Here is a 12,521-nt window from a genome sequence, read left to right on the forward strand (position 1 = left end):
CGATAGGAATGGGTTTGGGTTTTTTTTTTGTTTTGATAGGTAAATTTGCCATAAACACAAATCTCACAAAGGGAAATAAAAATCTTAGACATGAGAAAATGTTTCGCCATGCTATCAAAGAAATACAAAAAAAATCCGTTGCCGTTGAGTTGATTTTGACTGATAGTGACCCTGTAGGACAGGGTAGAACTGCTTCATACGGTTTCCAAGGAGCGCCTGGTGGATTCCAACTGCTAGCCTTTTGGTTAGCAGCCGTAGCTCTTAGCCACTGCGCCACCAGGATTTCCAAGAAATACAAAACAAGACAATAATGGGTTAAGTGCTACGGCTGCTAACCAAAAGGTAGGCAGTTCAAATCTGCCAGGCGCTCCTTGGAAACTCCATGGAACAGCTCTACTCTGTCATAGGGTCGCCATGAGTCAGGATCGACTTGACGGCACTGGGTGGTTTTTTTTTTAAGAAAACATTTAGTGGTAAGAATGTTGACAAATTTTAAGAAAAACTGGTGACTTTGTATATCTGTATGATTGTCATATAAAACCATGTAGTAAGATGCGTCAAAAAAAAAAAAGCTATAAATATCTAAATAACACACTTTGACCCAGTATTCACATTCCTAGGAATTGATCTACAGAGATGGTAAACAAAAAGGAACTGTAATATAAAAATTTGTGTATTGGAATTTGATAATCCAAAGAGCTCAAGCTGTTTTATAATTACCCATTGCTGTCAAGTCGATTCTGACTCATAGCGACCCTATAGGACAGAGTAGAACTGCACCATAGGGTTTCCAAGGAGCAGCTGGTGGATTCAAACTGCTGATCTTTTGGTTAGCAGCCAAGCTCTGAACCACTGCACCACCAGGGTTCAGTTCTATTATTATCCCTCTAGATAACTTTGGAGTAAACACTTCTGATTTTCTAATGTGGAGAGATGATAAAAACATGCCTTTTAAGGAGAGGGAAGCCATGTTTAGGAGTAAAAGTGATTAGATTGAAACCACCAGAATACAAACCACCAGTATACAACCAGATATAACTACCATATTTGCAAGTTTAAGTGTATTTATAATAGATTTGCATAGCTATGGGATTTATCAAATATTTGAGTGCTTACTCTATGAAAGAAACTGTGTTTATGGAGATTCAAAAAAGATATATTGGACACAATCTTGGCCTTGAAACATGCTCGGTCTAGTTAGGGAGGATAAGATACACATAGCTATGAAGAGAACTAAAAACCCCAAGATGTTATTAGAGTAAAAAAACCCAGTAAGTTGGAGAGACATTTTAGAACAGCAGTGCTCATTGAGGGTAAAGAAGATGCTTCCTTGATTAGGCGAACTTACAACTGGACATGTGAAAGGTGGACAGTATTTGAGTTAATTTGTCAACAAGCACGTGTTGTATTGTACAAGACACCGAGCTAGGCTGGAGGAAGGAGGACAGAGGTTAGTACAGCTTGGCTTTGCAGCGGGAGGTGATCTGTGACAGTTTGGGGGCAGATGTAGAGTGTATAGGGTCACTATGAATTGGAATCGACTCGACGGCAATGGGTTATGGGTAGAGTGTATGAAGCAGGAGCTGGTGGATGCAGTGAAATGGGGCTGAGGTGAAAGTTTATGATGCTGCCTGCACTGAACTTTAAAAAGGAACACCTCGTTCAAGACCCAAATATATTCTGCTTTGAATTTTTTGTTGATACCATATATTTTCATTAATAGAAGGCATGCCGAATCAAGGAACATTTCTGAAATTTTGTTATGAAATATGGATTTTGATGCATATTATGTGGGGTGCATATATCCCTCTGAACTCTAGGGTACAGTTATGCGGGATGCACTTGCCACTCTGGACTCTGGGAGGTAGAGGTATATGGGACTCATGTCCCTCTGGACTTTCCATTGCCATCTGGATCCCTTGACAGGTACATAGAGTGGATGTCTCCTGCAAAGGCTGTATTCGTGTGAACATGGAATCATCGCAAGAAATGTAGCTTCCCAATAACGTGAAGGAACCCAGAACTATACTTACAAGGGTTATCTTGCTGTACGAAAGCCAAAAGAGACAAAAGTTTTGCACAATCACACCTCCAGGATGCACCACCTAATAATACCCACCCACTGTTGTACAGTCGATCCTGACTCATAGTGACCCTATAGGACCTAGTAGAACTGCCCATGGGGTTTCCAAGGCTGTAATCTCTACGGAAGCAGACTGCCATATCTTTCTCCCTTGGAGCAGCTGCTGGGTTTGAACTGCTGACCTTTTAGTTAGCAGCCGAGTGCTTTAACTACTGTGCCACCAGGGCTCTTTCGACCGAATACAGTACCCTGTAAAAAACAGTAATTCATGGCATATGCCCATTTCTCCGCTTCAAAGAGTCGGACAGGTCCCTGCCTACCGGTAGCACGTACTGTCAGTGAGAAAGCAGCTTTCCAGTAAACCCGAGAGGCGGAAAATGTAGGTGAGTACAATATGTCTCTCTGGTCACGAAAGGGTTAAAGGTTCCTTTCATATTATAAGAGGTTTTCTAAGGTTAACATATCTCTATAGACAGCATTCTCACTTGGTGTCTTAGCCATCTAGTGCTGCTATAACGGAAATACCACAAGTGGATGGCTTTAACAAAGAGAAATAGATTTCCTCGTGGTAAGTAGGCTAAAAGTCCAACTTCGAGGCGTCAGCTCCAGGGGAAGCCTTTCTCTTCTGTCAGCTCTGGAAGAATGTCCTTGTCCTCAATCTTTCCATGGTCGAGGAGCTTCTCAGGTGCAGGGACCCCATGTCTAAAGGATGCACTCTGCTCCTGGTGCTGATTTCTTGGTAGTATGAGGTCCCCCTACTCTCTGCTTGCTTTCTTGCCTTTCATCCCCTGAGAGATAAAGGGTGGTCCAGGCCACACCCCAGGGAAACTCCCTTTACCTTGGATCAGGGAGGTGACCTGGGTGAGGCTGGTGTTAGAATCCCACCCTAATCCTGTCAACATAAAATTACAATCACCACATGGAGGACAAGCACACAATACTGGGAATCATGGCCTAACCAAGTTGATACACACATTTTTGGGGGGACATAATTCAATCTATGACACCTGGGAATAGTGATAGGGCAAAACTTCAGGATCTTGAGTCCTCAGAAAAGTTATCTTGCTGACTTGATTTACTGTTAGTTCACATTTTAAAGTTGAAATGATAGTAAGGTCTTAGCATTGGGTCATATGGAAATTTGGGGACCTGTACACTAGCCCGTAGTTGTTTTTAAGGAGAGGAATGATCACGACACAGCATTGCTAAAGATTGGATGCCTAGAAAAGTCCAACAGAAACCCATTACACCACGATGAAATCATGGATGTTGGTGTTCTGTACCATTGGGCATAGTTTGCTTCAGTCTTGAATAGAAATGTTTTCTTAAATTATTTCCTTTTGAATTACCCTACAGATTCCTCCTTTCAGGGACCCATCTCATGTGGAATAGGTTCATTTTTGGAAGAACAAGGGAAGGGAATAAAAATAACTTCCCTGTACGTATGGAATGTTCTGGCCCTGCTAGAAAGAGGCAGTCATACAATGAACTACACAGGAATTGGGGAAAAATATTGGCCCAGGCACTAAAGACCCAGATAATACTTGTTTATATTTGGCAGAAGCAGCTTCCCTTATCCTAAAATCAGCAGTGATGATTATTTAATGCAACTAAAATGGAGAATAATGTAGGTGTTTGTACCTTCAGGAATTAGCCCCTTAAAATATGTATGTGTTTTTTTGCTAATTCCACTGATAGAAAAAGATAGTTTCCAAAACCAATTTGTGTTTTTGTAACAATATCTAAAAACTAAAATCATGTCTTAGCACAAAAGCTTATCTACAACATAATTCCATTTGTGTGGAATCCCTGGGTGGTGCAAACAGTTAAGCATTCAACTATTAGCCAAAAAGTTGGTGATCCGAACCCACCCAGTGGCGCCTTGGAAGACAAAGTCCTGGTGATCTGCTCCCGAAAAGTCACAGCCTTGAAAACCCTTTGGAGCAGTTCTGTTCTGCACACATGGCATCGCCATGAGTTGGTATTGACTCAACGGCACCTAACAACAACACAGGTAAAAAAAAAAAAAAAGAGAAGTTTTAGAAAAGGAAAGCTAATCAAAAAATAGACATCAGATTAGTGAATGTTTGCTAGGGATTGACTAGGAAAGGGTATAAGGGAAATTACTGGAGTGATGGAAATGTTGTATGTGTTGATAAAGGTGTGAATTACATGGGTATGTATGCATTTGTCAAAATGGATCAGCCTGTATGGTTAAGAACTGTGCATTTATGTGAATTATGCTTTAATTAAAAAAAAAAAAACCTAGTATTGTTCTAGTGTTTTAAAATTTCAGAACACCTTCCTGATCCTATTACAGACAGCAGAAAGGACTGGTATTGAGATTCTCATGTAATTATTTTGAAATAAATTTTGAGGACAATTTTAGTAATGTTAAAGGTCTAGGCCTTTCCTTCAAGTTTGATTTGTCCTGTTTACTTTATGGAAAAAATGGTAAAACAGCTCTTGGACCAGTGAGGCTGAATTCATTTGCCTGTGTGCATCTCCCTCCCTATCCTCCCCCCCACCACACTCTTCTTGTGTGCCTCTGACTGGGGTTTGGGTAACACAGGGTTAATTGGATTACAAAAACTATGTTGTTGTTAGGTGCTGTGGAGTTGGTTCCAACTCATAGCAACTCTACATACAACAGAACAAAACACTGCCCGGTCCTACACCATCCTCACAATCGTTGTTATGCTTGAGCCCATTGTTGCAGCCACTGTGTCAATCCATCTTGCTCAGGATCTTCCTCGTTTTCGCTGACCCTCTACCAAGCATGATGTCCTTCTCCAGGGACTGATCCCTGCTGATGACAACTATAATAATAAAAAAAAAAAAACTATAGCAGCCATTGAATAGACTTTTCCGGCTTGCTACTGGTAGCGGCTTGCTACTGGTAGCCCGAGGCAGACTTTAGACTTGGTAAATGCGCTGTTCCTCTTCTCAGTACAGTTGACATGTACAGCTTCACCAGTGATGAACTGGAACCCTTCTGAACAACTAGGCACTCATGCATGGGCATAGTCACCTCTTCATCCACAGACATCACCTTAGGTGCCTTACAAATGTAGATAGTGTACTAGATTGTGGTGGCGAGGGTATTGAAATTCATCCCCAACTTCCAACATGGCTAAAATATGGAAACCACCTCCTTGGGTCCTGAGCCCACTTGAATGCTATTGATCCTGAAAACATGGAAATTGCTGGACACTTGGAGACACAAACTATTTAAGTGATTTACTCTTTCTTTTTTTTTCCAAATACTACTAGGTGTAAGCTGCCCTGTTCCCAGCTCTCTGCCAAAGGTGGGGTTCTCTGCTAGGGAGCAGCTGTGGGCTTCAGAGCTGGCTGGGTTGGTCATGGAGAGATACAGGTCAGGTTTGTTCTCAGCGGAGAGCCAAGGCCTGGAGAAAACTGTTTATGAGTGTACAAGGGGTAGGGGGACAAAGGTGGGAGTCTGACTCCTGTTATTACTTTCCTTGGGGCAGAAATTGTCAGCCCTTGGTGATATCTGTATCTCTACTTTTTTAGAGAGACATGTTTCTCTCTCTCTTTAAATAGAGAAACATAAAAGTAAGTTTGATTTGCAAGTGGGGGATGTAAGGCTCTCGTATGTCCATCTTTTTTGTTGCAAAAGCTTCTCAAGGGAAGGGGTCTTTATCTGTTCTGTACACTAGTAAATTTATCCCAAGATCCTCAGGAAGTGCCCACCACAGAGTATGTGCTCATTACGTATTGGGGGATTGAATGACCCCATGGCCCCTCTCTGGGAGGGGCACACAGACCCAGGTGGGGCTGTACCTCATTGAGAATAGCCAGTATAGTCAGAATCCCTTGATCCCTTCATCTTCTCAGAGGAAGGAAAAATCCTTTTGCAGGGGGGAATCATAGGCCCCTGTGAAGGATTTTCCCCCAGTGATTTCTCTATCATTCGTTCATCCATTCATTCATTCAGTGTGGGAAGCCATGTGCTTTACTCCTAGAATAAATGAATGTAATCACTATGGCCTTCACTGTCTTCATCTTATGGTGGGTGGTATAGTCCAGTTTAATCTTTGTCTGCAGAGTTGGCTTTGGGAATGGTTTTAGTTCTGGGTTAACAGAGAGTCCAGAGGCCATGTCTTCATGGGTTCCCCTAGTCTCAGTCAGACCATTAAGTCTGGCCTTTTTATGTGAATTTGAGTTCTGCATCCCTCTTTTCTCCTGCTCCGTCAGGGAGTCTCTGTTGTGCTCCCTGTCTGGGTGGTCATTGGTGGTAGCTGGACACAATCTAGTTCTTCTGGTCTCAGGCTGATGGAATCTCTGGTTTATGTGGCCCTTTCTGTCTCTTGGGCTAATATTTTCCTTGTGTCTTTGGTGTTCCTCATTCTCCTTTGCTCCAGGTGGGTTGGGACCAATTGATGCATCTCAGATGGCCGCTTGCTAGCTTTTAAGACCCCAGATACCACTCACGCAAATGAGATGCAGAGCATTTTCTTAATAACCTTTGTTATGCCAATTGCCCTAGATGTCCCCAGACCCCCCGCCCCTGCTACTCTGTCCCTTGAAGTGTTTGATCGTATTCAGGAAACTTCTTAGCTTTTGGTTTAGTCCAGTTGTGCTGACCTTCCCTGTATTGTATATTGTCCTTCCCTTCACCTAAGGTAATTCTTGTCTACTATCTAGTTTTTTATTTTTATTTAATTAGTGAATAAAGGGGTGATTTTTTTTTTACCCTTCTCTCTCCCATCCTAGCCAAGTGGTCACTTAAGGCCAGCTCATACCTCAAAGGGCCGCATGTCCACGTCTGCCTTGTCCATTCTTGCTGCTCCCCCAATCTAACCTTCACTTACCTACCCAGATGACTTAATTTCACTGCCCTCCCTGCTTCCCTGCACCCCATTTTGGTTCATCCCAGGGTAATCTCGAGCCCTTTAATTGGTTTGTTTTTGAAATTCAGAATCCCAGTTCCCTCTTATTAATGGATTTTATTTTTTATTATAATATTTTATTGTGTTTTTGGTGAAAGTTTACACAGCAAATTAGTTTCCCGTTTTAAAATTTCTGTACATATTGTTCAGTGACATGGATTACATTTTCCACAATGTGTCTACATTTTCATTATTCCCGTTCTGATTGTTTTGTTACCATTAATCTAGCTTCCCCGCCCCGCCCCCTTACCTTCTCATCTTTGCTTTAGGGTGAATGTTGACCATTTGGTCTCATATAGATGATTTTTTTTTAAAGGAGCACAGTACTCATGGGTGATTTTGTTTATTTTACAACCAATATGTTATGTAGCTGAAAGGTGACCTCCTGGTGTGGTTTCAGTATAAAGTTTAAAGTGTATCTTGGGTGACAGTCTTGGGGATTCCTCTAGTCTCTACGAGTCCAGTAAGTCTGGCCTTTTTTAAGAATTTGAATTTTGTTCTACATTTTTCTCCCATCCTATCCAGGACTGTCTGTTGTGTCCCCTGGTCAGAATGGTCTGTAGTGATAGCTGGGCACCATCTAGTTCTTTTAGTCTCAGGATAGATGAGGACATGGTTTATGTAGACTGTTAGTGATGTAGAATAGTTTCATCTTTGAGTCTTTGGTTTCCTTTTTTCTCTTTTGTTCCGACAAGTAGAGACCAATAGTTGTATCTTAGATGGCCACTCACAAGCTTTTAAGACCCCAGACAATACTTACCAAACTAGGATGTAGAACATAAAGTTTGTGAACTGTGTTTTGTCAGTTGACCGAGTTGTCCCTCATAAGCCTTCAAATCCAGTAAACCACTTCCACAAGGTGTTTAGTTATGTCTCGGAAGTATCCATAACTGTGCCCCCATTTGTTTTTTGCCTTGTTGTCAGTTGCACTTGAGTCATTTCAACTCGTGGTGACCCCATGTGTGCAGAGTAGAACTGCTCTATAAAAAAAAAATTTTTTTTTTCTCTATAGATAGGGTTTTTAAGACTGTGACCTTTTAGAAGTAGACTGCCAAGCCTGTCTTCCAAGGTGCCACTGGGTAGGTTCGACTAGAACACTTTGGAAACCTTCAAGGAGTCCTTTTGCCTTATTGAGGTCTTGACTTCTTAAACCAGGGATTCTTCACTGTTTTTGTTAGCCTGGCTAATTAGTTTTGACAGTCTGGTGAAGCCACTCTCAGTTTTTAAATATTTTTAAATGCATAAAATAAAACACATAGGATTACAAAGGAAACCGTTTATACTGAAGTAACCATCAAACCATTTTAACAGGAAATTTTGATATAGTAATCTGTGTGCTTCTTTATTAATACATCAAATACCAGAATCTCCTAGCAGGTGTAATAACTATGAGTGTCTCAAATAGTGATAAATGTAAATGATATTTTGAGATACCTACAACCTCTCTAATGTGCTGCAAAAATATCGGTGATTTGTTTAGTGAGCAGTCACAGGTACCCTAATGTTACTGTGGTTTGTTACCTGTGTTCATAATTGAAGGAAATGCTAAATTTCAATTGGAAGTTAGTGAAAATAAAGCTTTTTCCATTTGAGTTTATGGATCCCGGGTTAATGTCCCCTACCTTAGCCTGATTCTCAAACTCCAGGGTTTGCTTTCCACGTTCTCTGTCAACTTTTAAGTTTTGGGGCCTTCAGCATTCCCTGTATGGGTTCTGTACTCTGCAACATAGAGGTGAACAAAACTGGAAACCACCATGTCTAACCACATCCCTGCATCTCTTTGCTTCTGTTTGCATCTGTGCAGGTAGAGGAAGGATGGTGGGAAGGTGTTCTCAATGGAAAGACTGGAATGTTCCCTTCCAACTTCATCAAGGAGCTGTCAGGAGAGTCAGACGACCTCGGTGTTTCCCAGGATGAACAGCTCTCCAAGTCAAGTAAGAAATCTCACCCCTCAGAGCAGGAAAGGGGATGGGGAGGCCTCCCTTATCTTCCACATCCTGTGCTGAGAGGCTGTGACAAAAGCTCAGGAGGGTTTTCTTGATTATGCTGCCTTAGCCCACTGTTTGCTAAGCCGCAAACTGATCACATTCTCTGGTTAGGTGATTGTCAGCCTTCATGCCATGCTAATACTGTCTCCTGGGTGCCCCAGGTTGGTGTGCCTCCACAGACTTCTAAAATGTCATTCCATGTAAGTTGGCAATTATTTTTAGAATCAGCCAAATGAGATTGTCAGTATTTGTCCGCATCCCTTGAGGAACTTGGAGAAGAATATAGCATGCCGATAAATAAATAAAGCCCTTGGTAGTGAGAAATTCTATGGCTAAGAGGAGTACATGTGATTCCCATGGAAGTATGACAAGACAGCGGAGAGTCCAGGCCTCACCTAGGTGAGCATGTGTATTCTGAGATGGTGAGAACGAACTTCAGGTCTTCTTTCTCCAGGGCCTGAATGTCTCCCTCCAGCTTCTCTGCTGCCCTTTCCAGCACATGGAACAAAAGGTCAGGACCGGGAAGCTTTGTTCTCCCAGTCGCTAACCCGACTTCCTCTGTGGGTGTCTGTGCATCTCTTGTGCTGTGTTGAGCAAAGGTTGTGGGTGTGAATGTTGTAAAAGGCTTGACTGTGTCCTCATAGTGCAGCACTACCTGTGGTCGAAGACTTCTGCTTCTAATAAGAAAATGGCTCAGTCTGCCAAAATAATTCTCAAACTCCTTTATTTTCCACTTGGAAAATCTGACTTGAGTGATGTTCTTACGTTATTCTGTGTCTATTTTATTTGGCCAATAGCATGATTGGATAAATTTTCGATTTGGAGGCAAAGCCATTTCCAGAGACATGCTCAACCGACTTCCTTCACTTGGTGTCTCAGCAGCTCTGGAATATGCAACCAGCCATATGTAGAAATGGCAGTGCTTCAGGAACACCCCATCCCCTGCACTACCAAAGCCTGGGGCCCCCAGCCCCATTCCATCCTAGGTTCTATGGTAGGAAGGACATCAGGGGATGTGGGGACAATTAAGGTGTCTTGGAGCTCCTGCTGCCCTCTCTGGCTAAGGCGGGGGAATTCTCTGCTACCACAGGCAAGTTAATGAGGGGAGAAGGTGTCCTTGATCCCACTTTATTGGGAGTTCATATAGCTCCAGAATTCCACATTAGAATTCTAACTGCCTTGATGTCTCCTTTTGTGCACTGAAATAGTATTGTACATAGTAATTAGGTCTGACAGTAAAAATACTATACCTCAGAGACCTTGTGGATTGAATGGGCTTTCTTGGAGGGAGGACCGAATCGGGTCATTATAACATTATTTCCATGGGGGAATGCATTGCAAGTTCCAATAACAGTAATGTATATAAACCATCTGGCCCATAGAAGGCCCTCAATAAATGGTTGTTCTCATTGTTAATAGTGACAAATCCTTGGGACTTACCAGTTAGTAAGTAGAGGCTGCTTGCACATTAATCGAGCCCACGTTCACTGAAGCAGTGTGTCTGCATTTGGAAATTACTTTGGGATTCTTCTACTGATAGAGAAGGAGATTTGGGGAGAGGGTATTGGATAACTTCCTGGGGAAAGCTTTGACCCCTTGGTATCCTGCCATCCCAGCTATGCGCTTAAGAACTGGATGGCCAGAGAAGTGATGACTGTACTTTTGAAACTATTAAAAAATCTATCTCCTCTCACTCCAACTCAATAATATGGACATTGGACCTTGCCTGTCTCCTCAGCTTAAAGCATACGGTGCTGGAATTCCTGGAGCAGGAGGAGTAGAGGGCTGAGTAGGGTGGTATCCACAGCCACTTAACTTTTGTTCACCTGCTCGGAAGGGGCTGTTTCTGCTTGTAGAGATTGCCCCCCCCCAATACTTACTCAATAAAAGCCCATTTCAGGACCAGGAGAGCCCAATAGTCATAGGGCAGCCAAGCTTAGTTACAAGGAATCTGTCCGTTGTTGAGAGGAGTTTTGAGGTCCTTGGAGAGACATGGTCTCCTAATAAAAATGAATGTTTCTGGTAAGAACCACATGGCTTTTGTAATCTTCCTGTATGTATAGGTAAGGGGAAGAGGGCATATCTTATCCATCTCTCCATCTGTCTATATCTATCCATCCATCCATCTTTCTCTCCTTCTTTTCGTTCATTCTTCATTCAAGGTTTATTGAGCCCCTGTTTTTACTAAGGTACTGTACAAAGCAGTAAAGATACGCAGAGACAGATCAGATAGGGTTGCTACTTTCAGTAAGCTCACATTGCAGAAAAGGGGCGCACAAGTCAACAGAAGTTGAGGAAGGTGCTCCAGGTGCTCTGCTACCCAGGGTCTGAGGGAACAGTGGGCTACAAAGGCAGAGAGGCCAGTCCCATTGGGATGTGAGGGTGGCGGTGGTCACAAAGGGCTTCAGGGAAGAGCAGATATGGTAGTAATGTCCCTGAACCCTGGTGGCGTAGTGGTTAAGAGCTACAGCTGCTAACCAAAAGGTCCGCAGTTTGAATCCACCAGCCGCTCCTTGCAAACTCTGTGGGGCAGTCCTATTCTGTCCTATAGGGTCTCTCTGAGTCGGAACCGACCCTATGGCAATAGGTTTGGTTTTTTGGTTTTTGTTCTAGCTTGATAAATTGAAATAATCCCCAGAAAGAGAGAGAAATAGCATCCATCAGTGTTTGGACAGGTTTTTCAGTAGCCATTTATCATTCTGAATTTGCTTCAGCATGCAACTATGGGGAAATTTTTATAATCAGCTCAGATCACATGCAGAAATTATGTATACTGGTAATATTTGTGTAAGTGGACCCTTTGGTTTTAGAGTGGATCTGCTTATTCCCTACCCCTAGAGAATGGTTTTACTACTTTTGATGAGATTTAATCTTTTTAAATGTTTCATTTTGAAATAATTATAATATGGATTCACAGGAAGTTGCAAAAAATAATGTACAGGGATGTCTCCTGTACCCGTCATGCAGTTTCTCCCAGTGGTAACATCTTGCATAAGTATAGTACGTGGATATTTGCTTTTGTTATAAAACTGAGAAAGACAAATGCAATTAATGCATAAAAGGCATTTAGCTTTTTACGTTGGTCTGAGCTGAAAATGCACTTAATCAAGGTCTCTGTTAGACTGGGCCATTTAATACTCTTTATAAATTACACTGTTCACAGAGATTGCTTAATTGATACGTGGTCTCTAGTAAGTTCAACTCCTAATGTTTGTGCCATTTTGGTAATTTTTAGAGATCATAGTGACATCATGTGAAACTTCTCTTAGTTTCAATGCTTCCAGACATTCAGAAAACCAAACCTGTTTCGAGTCGGTTCCGACTTATAGCGACCCTATAGGGCAGAGTAGAACTGCCCCGTAGGGTTTACAAGGAGAGGCTGGTGGATTTGAACTGCTGACCTTTGGGTTAGCAGCTGAGCCGTTAACCATTGCGCCACCAGGGCTCTTTTTAGACATTCCAGAAAACCAAACCCGTTGCTGTTAAGTTGATTCAGACTCATAGTGACCCTATAGGACAGAGTCAAACTGCCCTGTA

General features: G+C 42.3%; 1 protein-coding gene across 5 annotated transcripts in view; it reads left to right on the top strand.

The window, feature by feature from the left end:
- The window catches only part of SH3KBP1 (SH3 domain containing kinase binding protein 1), a 382,888-nt gene that overhangs the window by 201,140 nt on the left and 169,227 nt on the right, over positions 1–12,521 (top strand). For 4 of the 5 annotated variants that reach the window (XM_049872882.1, XM_049872879.1, XM_049872880.1 and 1 more), the window contains one exon: positions 8,801–8,930. In XM_049872882.1, the coding sequence (XP_049728839.1) occupies positions 8,801–8,930 (130 nt within the window). Of the gene's footprint in view, positions 1–8,800; positions 8,931–9,438; positions 9,496–12,521 lie in introns of all 5 variants that reach the window. The other variant, XM_049872883.1, reaches the window with a different exon arrangement.

The sequence above is a fragment of the Elephas maximus genome, chromosome X (assembly GCF_024166365.1).
Source record: "Elephas maximus indicus isolate mEleMax1 chromosome X, mEleMax1 primary haplotype, whole genome shotgun sequence".
Taxonomy (NCBI): domain Eukaryota; kingdom Metazoa; phylum Chordata; class Mammalia; order Proboscidea; family Elephantidae; genus Elephas; species Elephas maximus.